Genomic DNA, 12,787 nt, shown 5'->3' on the forward strand with positions numbered 1-12,787 from the left:
GCACTTAGGATCCTCTGATGATGGTTTTCCCAAATTCAGCATTGAGTTAAAGCCAGATATCTCATTCCTTTTACTCTATGACTCTAATGTCCCAGGAAGGGCTTGGTTGGGTTAGGAGAAAATGAAGCAAGCCCTGAGACCAACAGAGTGGAGTAGCTGTCTAACTTTTGTCAGCTACTCTCTTCACTGCTTTTCTCCTCCTGCCATCCTCCACCCTGTTATTTAAATAGAAACAAATCTCTTCTTATTTTCAAAGAAGATATTTTCTTTGCCCTTATTCTGCAATCAATAGTTATCATGAAGATATTATGATACAATTTTCTGAAAAGTCAAGATCCTCTCTGTTAATAGTAATACGGATCTTTGGCTCCCCAGTATTTTTGATGAATGATGAATATAAGAATATTTACATTATAATCCTCCATGGCACAATCACAAAGGGTTTGTAAAAATTTTAACCTTGAGACATGCTGCAAGCTGAGCATCCCAACTCTGAAAATCCACAATGTTTGACTGTCAACATGATGCTAAAAAAATGCTCATTGAAGCATTTCGGGTTTTTAATTTTTAGATTTGGGATGCTCAACCAGAAAATATAATGCAAATATTCCAAAATCCGAAAATACCTGAAATCCAAAACTATTCTGGTCTCAAGGATTTAGTAGTGGATATTCAACATGTATTGCCTACCACAGGTACATATTAGAGATGCTCAGATGAAACAATGTAGATGTTGTTATTGATTTTTATGCAGCAAACAATTTATTAAACACAAATCCTATAACAATATTGCACCATTTCTTATTTTTTTCTGGATGGAAAGTGTCATACTCAAAAGGCAGGAGTATATTAATGATTTTAGATCTGTCCTTTCTACTCCTAAAAAACAAAGAGAGGGATTTTTCGGTTCCTTAGAATATCACAAACACATTGAAAACCTAATGATGACGCACTACTGTGTGAGTATTCTTGCTTCCTCCTAAATTATAAAGGTTCAGATCTGCTTGTACACAATATGTATTATCATCCATTCGCCATGAATTCAGTGTTCTTTACAAATGCTAGTTTCTGAAAGAATGCAGTGTTTAATTATTTTCATTACCTTTATTCCAGTGGATTTTAGTTCCTTGTTGAATCTGTGAAAGACAAAGTTATTATAAAAATGAAGATTCACATGTAATAAAAACTCCTGTGGCTCAATAGGTTACCCATCTTGTGGTCGTATTTTGGAGAATTAGGAGACTTTTTATTAGAGATGGCTGGTGTTTACTTTTCCTTGTTTTCTACAAGGTCTTGCTTTGAACTACATTTTTGAAAATAGCTTCAAACCAGAAGCAGGATCAAGGACTGGAGTATCCAAAATCGGCATTTTAATCACAGATGGAAAATCCCAGGATGACATTATTCCACCATCTAGAAACCTTCGTGAGTCTGGTGTAGAACTGTTTGCCATAGGTATGTGCTGTTTTTAGTCTTGTTACAACTAAGGGCATAGACCCACAACCACTTAAAACAATATGTAATGTGAAATGCACTTCACTGAAAGCCAGGAGACCTGAGCACTGTCTAGTCTTGGCCCTTGCCGTAGGCAGCCCTGTGATCTGAGCCCAGCTTTCTTACAGTTCAAATGGGAGTGATGCTAGCTCTCATGTATCCCATGGTGTGAGGATTTCTAAGTGAGGTGTCATGTATAAATTGCTGCAAAAAGCATAAAGTGGCATGCAAGGCCAGGTATATGTTTGTTACTGTTTAATAAGTCAAGACTTTCTCTTAAGGGTCATAGCTATCTCTTTTCTGGCAGTATAGGAAGAATCTAATTTATCATTTTCAAGGAATTAGAATCCTGCAACTACGTAAAGAAGACACAAAGTTCAAGATTTGTAGTAGTTCTTATCGGAAACTAACCTTTATAAGGTATCCTTCTTGTGTGAAACAGCATATATATATATATGCTTATATATATACATATATACACACGTGTGTGTGTGTTTATATATATAGCATACATTTGGAATAACTACAAAATATTTAGATGATGCAACTTTGCTGTTGATTAAAATGTTAACATTTTCTTTGGCAACGGGAAGGCCTTCTATTTAGTAGAGAACAACAAACTTTCTCAGCAGAAAAAATGCCTGATTCCCAAGCAACACTGAAATACAAACCAAAATATAAGAGCAAAGTCCTTAATAGGGCTCTGAAGACATTTGAAATTGGTTATCATGAATGTTCCCTTTTATTATGTTTTACATATTTATTTTATTTGTGATGAGTCTTTAGTCCAAATAAAATGCATTTATCTTTCTGCATTTATCAAAAAGATGGTGCATGTTTCTTTTTGTGAACTTCCCATGAGATGTTTCTTCTATCAAAAGAGAGTAATCTCTACCCTGGAGTTGCATACCCAGTTATAGTGGGTGCTGGCATAAAAACTACATATTTCAGAGTACTTCTACTGCTGTGAAATTGAACTATCCAGGGAGAAGTGGCCTGGGAATACGTGTTTTGAAACCATACCCAGATCTGTATCTTAAAATCATTCTCCAGGGTTGAGAACTACTGGTAAGCCCACAGGAATATCTCCTCTGTGTATATTGGTTAAGTTTCTCTCCCTTAGAGAAAGATCCTAAAAAGTTTTCTCATATGTATATATATATATATATAATTTTTCATCAGAGGATGTTTCTGATCATTTATTCAGAACTTGTTCTCTACTAGTATGTAGCCAAGTACAGTCTAAGAACAGCTGCAGAAGCTGTGGAAACTGTGGTGTTCCCTCCTGTTTCTTTTCCTTATTCCTACAGCATCTCCAAGCAGTGAATTCCCTGAGGTTCAGGTTGTATCTTCTTCACCTTTTCATCCTGATCGCCTATCCCAGTGCTTGACACTTAAAAAGTATCCAATAAATGGCTGTTTAATAAGTTAGTGCTCTAAAGAATTTCTAAGATAGCATTATAACCGATAGTATTAAAAATAAAAATATTCATGAAGCATACATGTAAGAGAGGTGTATTATTATTATTCAAGTAAGTGATGTGTACAACCATTACTGCTACATTTTTCATTTACAGAAGAAAGAACAAAGAAATCCCAGGAAAAAATTAAAAATGTATTATGTTCGAACTTTGTTTTGGTAAATTAGAACCTTGTTATTTTGTGTGCATGTGTGTGTGGTGCGGGAGGAGCTAGGTGTTATAGCTCAGTGGTGTGCAGGAGCCAGCTCATGCGAGTTTGCAAGAGCCAGTTGTGCACATCTCTCCCAAGTCTGCATTCTGTGACCTCATATTGGTCATCTGGAATAAGCTACAGTGGGGGTATTTATTCTACAGAAATTGGCAAACACTATAAATTAGGGCAGAAATCTGACTGTTAAATATTTACCACATGTACCAGCACACCCCTGGAATTTAAATGGGCAATAAATGAATTTAACCATATGGTGCTTCACTTGTAAAGAAAAATGTGAAGTTGGTCCTAGGAGTTGAGTTAAATTTGCTCTGTAGGAACATTTCTTACCCTGAAATTTAACAGTACATCTTTTAGAGTTATCAATGAAAAAAAAATCTTAAGACCCTATCCTAGATTTGCTACTCACAATGTGGCTTCTAGAATGCTTAATTCAAGAAGTTTTAGCTTACATACTATGCACCAGGCATTGTGGAGGTTGTTGGGGTACAAAGATGAACAAGGCAAAATCCTTACAAAACAAATTCCTCCAAAGTCATGATGACCATTTCCTCTCTTTTCTGTGCAATTGCAACAGTCAAACTATTTTATTTGGGAAGGTGAGGGAGAGGCAAAATTGGATGTATTTTTCCCAGAATATTCCTATATAAGTCCAAACTTGTCGGTTTCAACTGAATATCACAAAAAAAGGATTATTGGCACTGCTCCAGCATGCATTCAATGTTATATTAATTCAGATGTACATTTTAGAAGCAATTGTAGAAGTCCTTCAGGCAAGAACCATCCGAGAGATTTGTTTTCCTGTCCTTTTGTCCAATAAAGGAAATCTCTGTCAAAGACTTAAACTAATGGAGGATTAATTTATGTGTTTATTCTCCATGTTCTGTTCTTGTTAATGATACATAGGTGAGTTTTTAAGCAAAGCTTTAAGTAAATTCATCCAGATGTGATTTAGACTTCTCTGAAAATTACCTGGAAATCAGCAGCATTTATTATCCTGCAACCTCCTAAAGCAAATAGTTCAGAGACAACTAACGCTTTGTTGCTCAATATGTTGGGGTTGAAAGATAAATTAATTGGCACAGTCAGCCATCTAAGAAGTAATTCATGTTGCCCCAGGTAATTTCTCTTCCTTGCTTCTATAGAACCTCCTTTTAATGCCCTCTGATGATTGAAACGATGGGGATTATAAAGAAATCCTCCTTGTTTGATGAAGCTTGGGGAAGGGAAACCTATGTTCCCACCCAGAAAACTTAACCTTATGCCTCTCCTTTCCTATCTCTAACACTGGTGGTAAATATTTAGTCATTTTAATGTGCCGTCTTCTGAGAGGCAGTATGAAATAGGGGAACAATAGTTCTAAACTCATAGGATTGGTTGTGAGGATTAAAGGTGTTATTGTATGGAAAACACTTACTATGGTGCTTGGGGGCACGGTGATCAAACTCTTTTTTAAGGGTTTGTGTTCACTGCTTTCTGTCCTATTCTAGTCCCTGCTGTATTCCAGACACCCAACTTTGTGTTTGACCATGGAATTCAGTGGATACTGTGGAAGGACCAGAAATTTTCTATTTACATTAGTAAAATTGCAGTGGTTACTAGACAGCAAATTGTATTTGAGTATGTTAAAAAATAATTTTCCCTAGCTTTCTCCTTGGCTTAATGCTGTATAATAATAATTTCAAATATATATATATATGTATATTTGTTCTAGCAGTTATTTCTCAATTTCAGTAAACTTATTTTATAGAAACTTAAACCTGAAGCTCTGATAGTTTAGGATGCTGGTTTAATTACTAATGCTTCTGCAATATTCATGCAAAACAGAAGTTAGTTTTATTAAGTCATGTTCCTGTTACGATGTATTGAGTAAAATTAATATCTAATCATTTAAAAATGATTCTGCAACTGACTTTCCGTAAAAAGCAATCTGATATGAAATGTTCCTCCTTAAAGTGGCAGATGCCTATAACCAAATCCAAGACTGCAAGTCCACCAGAACGAGGCAGGGTGACTGAAGCAGCCTCTCAGATGGGGTTGGGGGAGTCCCAAGTGTTGTTTACTGGGACACAAGCACATAATAGCTTTTATCTTGTCAGTGGTACATATGCTCGCTCTTCCCTTCTTTTTGCTTATTTTCTTTCTATATGAATAACTTGTTAGAATCAGAGCTATTGTTTTGTGTTATATAATAGATATAAGATATTTTTTCATTTCATCAGTTTATTTCATGTGTGTGCATTTTAAATATATATATATACAAGTAGCAGATGATGCTTTGACTGCAGTGAAGATTGACTGACTGGGTCAGATCAGGCCCACCACAGTCACTCTTTCCAAGGGGGCATAAAGGTCACCATTCTCCTGTTGTCCTCTGTGTAAGGGGTGAAAAACGCGGATTTGAATGAGCTGCAGGAGATCGCCTCCGAACCGGACAGCACTCATGTGTACAACGTTGCCGAATTCGACCTGATGCACACAGTTGTGGAGAGTCTGACCAGGACTGTCTGCTCTAGAGTGGAAGAACAGGACAGAGAAATTAAAGGTAAAGTGAGTGACAGAGCAGTCCTGTGGATGTCAGTATTACGGTGCACAAGCCTATCGTGAATTGGGGAAATTCTTTTCATTTTTCATGTTGGCTTTGGGAAGACCCCCTATTCCCCTAAGACCTGAGCCCTCAGAGTAGAAAAGGGAGTATATTAGCAGGCTTTGTGGAGGTGAATGAGAGACTCTTTAAACACAAGATGATTTTCTCCATAATGTAACATTTACTTTTATTTAAAAATTAAACTTTTTAATTTTAAGATGATTAGGCATTCAAATACAGTTTGTAAGAAATAATACATGGAAAGATTGTGTGTTCTTTACTCGCTTCCCCAATGGCAAAATCTTGTAAAGCTAATTACATTACTACAAGCAGAATGCTTGCCATTGATACAGGCAAGATGCAGCACGTTTCCACCACAAGGATCATTCCTGTTCCCTTTTATAGGCACCTCACTTATACCCCTCTCCCTCTCTCCATGATCCCAGACAACCGCTACTCCATCTCCAATATTTTTCATGTCAAAAATATTATGTGAATGGAGGTATGTGGTATGTAACCTTTGGGGATTGGCTTTTTTCATGCAGGAGAATTCCCTGGAGATTCATCCAAGTTGTTGCACGTGTCAACAGCGCTTTCTTTTTAATTGAGTGTCAGATTCCATGATGTGGATGTGCCACAGTTTGTTTAACCACTCACACGTCGAGGGGCTCCTGGGTTGCTTTCAGCCTTTGGCTATGATGAATCAAGCTGCTGTGAATGTTCATGTAGAGGTTCTTGTGCAAACATAAGTTTTCATTTCTCTGGGATAATGCCCAGTAGTACAATGGCTGGATCATATCCCAGTTGCATGTTTTGTTTAGTTTAGTTTTCATTAAGAGTGGCCTCCTTGCTACTGGACAGTGGTGAAAGCCCTGACTCACTGCTAGGTCTCCTCTGACACCGTCACAGAGTGAGGGGGAATGGTGCCTTATTACTCCCGGCGGGGGGGGTTGAGGGTCCAGGCAGGCTCTTCATGTGGTCTCCTTTGATATCACAGATAGGATTGTAGGGGAGAAGATTCATTACCATCTGCTAGGGATGAATATCTCTTCTCTGCTTGACCTCTCACAGCACCCTAGCTGGCATGAGGGGCTTGGGGTGGATATTAGGGCAACCTATTATAGCCAAGAAAGGCTGGAAATTTTGGCTTCCCACTAGGCCTTTGCTGGCATGGGTAAAGGTGTGGCCACAGTTTTTTTCTGTGTTGATTAACTGCAGTAGAACAGTTATTGCCAAAAATGTTTTAAAAGTTTCAGTCTTGGTAGGCTGGCCATTTCCTGGTCCTTTGCTAGAGGGAGAAGATTTTGTTAGCAATTTTTAGTCTGTATCTGTTGGTGTTTCTGGGTTGCCAGATACTTTAGCTCCATGTGTGGGATATATGAGTAAAAGGAAGTGAGAGCTCACTGCTGGGAGCTCCCGAGCCCTGTAGTTCTGCACTCATTGACCTTCTTCTTTCTACTTTTCAGCATCTTCTTATGCTTGTCTTTGATATAATTTCCAGAGTTTTTAGTTATACTCAGCAAAAGGAATAGAGTAAAGCACAGCTCTTCTCTTTCTGGGAGCAAATCCATCATGGATTTTTAAGCCTTGCCCCTCACAATATCACTGGTCTGCAGGTTACGCTTGCCTTATAGAGTTGTAATCTGAGAAGAGGGTAATATCCAAGTCTTCTTTTAAGAGTCTGGTTTTATTTGCTGCCTCTGTTGTAACCAGTGTGAAATGGTTCTTTCTGGCTACATGTCCTTCTCTCTGTCATCATTCCCCTTTCCCCAGGCTAGATCTCATGGGGCTGGGCTGGGCATCCAAGCAGTATGATCCTGAACACATTTCTCTGAGCTTCAAAGTGAAGCTACTTTAGAGCTCAGTTTTTCCAAAATAGTCTACATGTGGTTGATGATACAGCATGTAATAAAGTTCCTGGCCATAGTTTGTGTTCAAAACAGTATTTTAAAAATTGAGATTATTAAAGTCCCTTTGAGTAAGTGCCCTTGAAGTGTGAGAAATTCTAAAGTTTAACCTCGTTATTATCATTTACATATTGTATCCCTCTCCACTTAGATTTTGCATGTCCCAAATTTTTATAGAATCATTTGCTTTAACATGTGTAACACATATGAAAAAATGCTTACGTAGTGTTGAGCTCATAGTGGGCATTTAGTATATGTTAGTTGCTTTTTCTTCTTTTACATTTTTAGATATTAGTCACTTGTTGAACTGAAATTTTTACTATAGAGCCTGTGTTCTCTGATGCTTAAAAACACAGACTCTTGTGTCAAGCCCAGATATCAATGTCAACTCTGATACTAATTGTGAGACCTTGGTCATGTTAGCTAACTTCATTGTGCCTTGATTTTTCTCACATACGAAGTGTGAACAGTAATAGGAACTAGGGAGAAGTAGATGAGATTAAAAAAAAAAATTCTAAAGACTCTGAAGAGTACCTTTCAATACACACATGCTTAGTTCATGTTTGTTTGTGTGTTTGTTTGGAGGCAGAGTCTCACTCTATCCCCCAGGCTGGAGTGCAGTGACACGATCTCGGCTCACTGCAACCTCCGCCTCCTGGTTCAAGCGATTCTTGTGCCTCAGGCTTCCGAGTAGCTGGGATTACAGGCACCTGCCACCATCCCCAGCTAATTTTTGAATTTTTAGTAGAGATGGGGTTTTGCCATGTTGGCCAGGCTAGTCTCGAACTCCTGATCTGACCTCAGGTGATCCACCCACCTTGGCCTCCCAAAGTGTTGGGATTACAGGCATGAGCCACCATGCCCAGCTGTTAATGTTTGTTTTTATTATTTATTAACAGTGACCTTAATTTGAGAAAGTTCTCTGGAGTCAAGAACTACATCTTATTTAAGATTGGTATCCTCAGAACTTAGCGTAGTACCTGGCACCTAATAGACATTTAAATGTTTGAATGAACAAATGGATAACTGAATCAACTTACCTAAAGAGGAAAATCTTAGAGGCAGCATAAAATCAGTATTTATTTCTGTCTAATGAGATGTCTTAGCTTCATAAGAAATAACTTTGGGTAAGAGGTTTATTTGATGTGTTTCTTTAATTTAGCCTCAGCCCATGCCATCACTGGGCCGCCTACGGAGTTGATTACTTCTGAAGTCACTGCCAGAAGCTTTATGGTTAACTGGACTCACGCCCCAGGAAATGTGGAAAAATACAGAGTTGTGTATTATCCTACCAGGGGTGGAAAACCAGACGAGGTAATAAGGAGACAGTATTTTCAACCATTCTTTTTATTCTCTCAAGTCTTCTACAGTAGTGAGAACAAGGCAGAAATTTATGTATAAGATTATTCTGTCACAGACATTTTAAAGAATTTGACTGAAATGCATTTCCACTTGTTCATATTGTTCTCCCATATCTCTGAGTTATGGCAATTATATCTTTCATCTCTCCAAATAACGCTCAGAACTGGTCATGTATGACTTTCTAACACAATGTATTTTTCTTCTTAAAATTAGTAAGTTCTAAAGTAAAAGGTATCAGTAGCTAATTGTCTGGCCAGGACCCCTTTCGCTATTTGTGCATTTTTCTGTGTGGGAGTGATCTGAGCTTTCTGCCTCAGTGAAGTCTGTGCATTCCAAAGTACGTGGTCATATATGGACTAGGCCTCCAAGCCTTGGAGTTTCCTGGACATTTGTAGGGATGAGTGCAATGGAAAAGCCATAATAAAGCAGCTGTGGCCAGCATTTTTTATGGCTTGGCTAACACAGGCGAGAACACCTATTGCCAGATGATTGGATCCTTCCCATTTCCTACCTTTGATACCACAATTCACAAGGAATATGTTAAAACACAATGAAATTCTTTTTTCTTTTTCTTTTTGTTGTTCTAACCTCTGACTGACCTCAGCATATTTCACAATGTTCTGTGTTATGGTAGGATTTATGATATCTTTTAAGCATTAGAGAAGTAGATTGTGGAGTCTTAAATCATTTGGACCAAACAAAAAAAAAAAAAAAAAAAAAGGAGAGAGATCCGAGTGCTTCCAATAATTCTTTTATTTTACATGACTAATAAATCTTTTAAATGCTTCCCAAAGCTCTCTGGAAAAATACCATGTTTATTGTTATTAAGTGGATGTAAATAGGATAATAATTAGCCTGGTATCAACACAGTTATTTCTATTAGATATGAATTAACAAGGGACTTCTGGACACATTCCATAAAAGGTGCATCACTTCATGTAGGAGTTCAAAGAGCGTTTGACTGCCACAGTGGAAAGGAGGATGTGGCACCAACAAGAAAATATTCAATGAAATATTCTTGCTGGAGATATTTCTGCTTTTTGATTTCAATTCTGTGTGTAAGATATTCCATGCTCTCATTACTCAAACTGTTCTTTAAACAGGTGGTGGTAGATGGAAGTGTATCTTCCACAGTGTTGAAAAACTTGATGTCTTTAACTGAATATCAGATAGCAGTCTTTGCAATCTATGCCCACACTGCTAGTGAAGGCCTACGGGGAACTGAAACTACACGTATGTATTTAATTCTACCCCACTTCTAACTTTGTGGAGTGCTGCTTAGGGGGCCTTTCTTAAATTGAAATTCTGCTGAGGTCATGTTGATAGACATCCTGAATCAAATTCAATCAAATTCATAGAAGACATTTGTCGTGCTATATGTGGTACTTGTCCATGCTAGAGCTGTAGTCTTGCAGGTGCTATGTCTTGAAAAAGTTGTTATAAATTTCTGATAGGTTTAAGAGCAATCTTGGTGGTGAAGAGTACAAAAAAATTCATTCATTTATTAAATAAGTATTTAATAAATGCCTATTATGAACCAAGAATTGTCCATGAATTTGTCAGTAGAAGTAGAGAAAAAACTCCATAGCTCTCCTGCCCAGTAGAATGCCAAGGAAATTATGTTACTGCTATCTTCATTGTTCATATCACTGTAGGTAAAACAAGCTTCTGAATGCTAATAATTCCCTTCCTGGGTAGGATCATAGTAACACACAATGACAACATACACACATAATACACACACACACACGCACACGCACATGCACATGCACACAGAATCATGAGAAGAGATAATCTTTTTAAAAAAGATTGAACATCTTGTAGTCATTTCTAATATTAATTGAGTTCCTATAACATGCGAGGCACTATGCAAAACTGCTCTAAAAAATCTGCCTCTGATAGAACAATAACAGTGTAAACAACACTAATCACAATGCGCCACGCACTGTCATCATCACTCTCTGAAATCTATTGGATTTATCCCTGGCAACGATCTGTCAGATAAGTGTTAATGCCCTCACTTTGCAGAAATATTTTAGTGACAATCCTTATTCTCAAGGATGTTTTAGTGAGCCTGGGCAACATGGCGAAACCCAGTCTCTACAAAAAATACAAAAATTAGCTGAGCATGGTGGCACGCCGCTGTGGTCCCAGTTACTTGTGAGGCTGAGGTGGGAGAATTGTTTGAGCCCAGAAGGTGGAGGTTGCAGCCAAGATTGCACCACTGCACTCCAGCCTGGATGACATAGGAAGAACAGGTCTCAAAAAATAATAAATAAAAGAAAAAGGATGTTTTAGTGTAGTAGGGGGTGGGAACGCAAACCGAAGATGTGCAAGCAGATTAGTGCAATGAAAGACTGTAAGCATTCTCATAGATCCGTGTACAAGGAGCTGGAAATGTCAGCAAAGTCCTGAACTTGACATTGTGGTTAGAAGAGTAGGCAGGGCCACATTAGGGAGGGTCTAGAACCATATTTGAAAACAACAGTGTTTCCTGTTTTTCATCAGCATTGTTTAACACAGGAGCTTGCAATTTATTCTTAATCCCTTTCTCCCTTCTTATGGTCAATCTTATTTCTTGATAATTTCATTTTTCTCAAGGACACATATGTAAGTGGCTCAACATTAAAAAAAAAAAATCTCTTGCAGTTGCTTTACCAATGGCTTCTGACCTTCTACTATATGATGTGACTGAGAACAGCATGCGAGTCAAATGGGATGCAGTACCTGGGGCCTCAGGTTACCTGATCCTTTATGCTCCTCTAACAGAGGACCTGGCTGGGGATGAAAAAGAGGTAACCACCTGCTACCTACTACAGTCCTAGAATCTTTTATTTCCTTAAATAAAATAAAATTTTTATTGTAAAAATTTAATGTAGAAAATGTAGAAAATTCAGATTAGCCAAAAGAAAAAAAACCATGTATAATCCCACCACCAAGAGATAGCCATTGTTAACAGTCTTTGTCAATGCATTTTAAAAGCAACAAATGGAAGCAGTTTTGTAGCCTGCTGTTTTCATTTTATTTATTGTGAATCTCGTTCCATGTCATTAAAGAAAATTTTACGAAGTCATTGTATACACCCATAGTATTCTACTGTTGGTTTGAACGGGTCATGTTTAATTAATCTATGTTTTTGGATATTTAGATAGCTTGCTATATAAATAATGCTTTTGTGAATATTCCTAACATACATCTTTGCATAATTGTTTATTTCCTTAGGATAAATTCCTAGAAATAGAGTTTGTTTTTCAAAGGGTAGGCAAATTATTAAGGTTTACATTCAGTATTGCCAAATAACTCTAGAGGAATGTTATATATTTTGCTTTATGTGGTGCATAAGTGACTATTTTCTCTGTATGCACTGAATTAAGTTTTTTCTTACTAATTTGAGAGGTAGATAGACATACATCGTTGGTGCAAATTTTTGAATTTATTCCATTTTAAATGATGAAACTTTGACCTTCAAATGACTTTCAAACATTTTAGTACTCATTTTTAATTTATAGGGCACAATAGCTATAATGCAGACATGTAAGGAATGAAGAGGATGAATCTGACACATGGAAGTGTAATGACCAGGCAGGGACAGTTAATAAGCAAAGCAGTTCAGAGAACTTGGTTGTCTAAAATTGTATAAAGCCTGTCTCTGGCGACAGAAATCTTTAGGGTCAAAAAAATGGTGAATCTGAGTGTCAAGAATAGAGTATTGGTGACATGTGTCTTTTTATTTCCAACGCTTAGA

General features: G+C 37.5%; 1 protein-coding gene across 3 annotated transcripts in view; it reads left to right on the forward strand.

Moving 5' to 3' along the window:
- The window catches only part of COL14A1 (collagen type XIV alpha 1 chain), a 251,199-nt gene that overhangs the window by 68,625 nt on the left and 169,787 nt on the right, over nt 1-12,787 (forward strand). For all 3 annotated transcript variants that reach the window (XM_033202599.1, XM_033202600.1, XM_033202601.1), the window contains exons 8-12: nt 1,291-1,455; nt 5,570-5,731; nt 8,843-8,994; nt 10,146-10,275; nt 11,692-11,837. In XM_033202599.1, coding sequence (XP_033058490.1) covers nt 1,291-1,455; nt 5,570-5,731; nt 8,843-8,994; nt 10,146-10,275; nt 11,692-11,837 — 755 coding nt within the window. The remainder of the gene's footprint in view (nt 1-1,290; nt 1,456-5,569; nt 5,732-8,842; nt 8,995-10,145; nt 10,276-11,691; nt 11,838-12,787) is intronic.

This window comes from Trachypithecus francoisi, unplaced genomic scaffold (genome assembly GCF_009764315.1).
Source record: "Trachypithecus francoisi isolate TF-2019V2 unplaced genomic scaffold, Tfra_2.0 Lachesis_group7, whole genome shotgun sequence".
Classification (NCBI taxonomy): Eukaryota; Metazoa; Chordata; class Mammalia; order Primates; family Cercopithecidae; genus Trachypithecus; species Trachypithecus francoisi.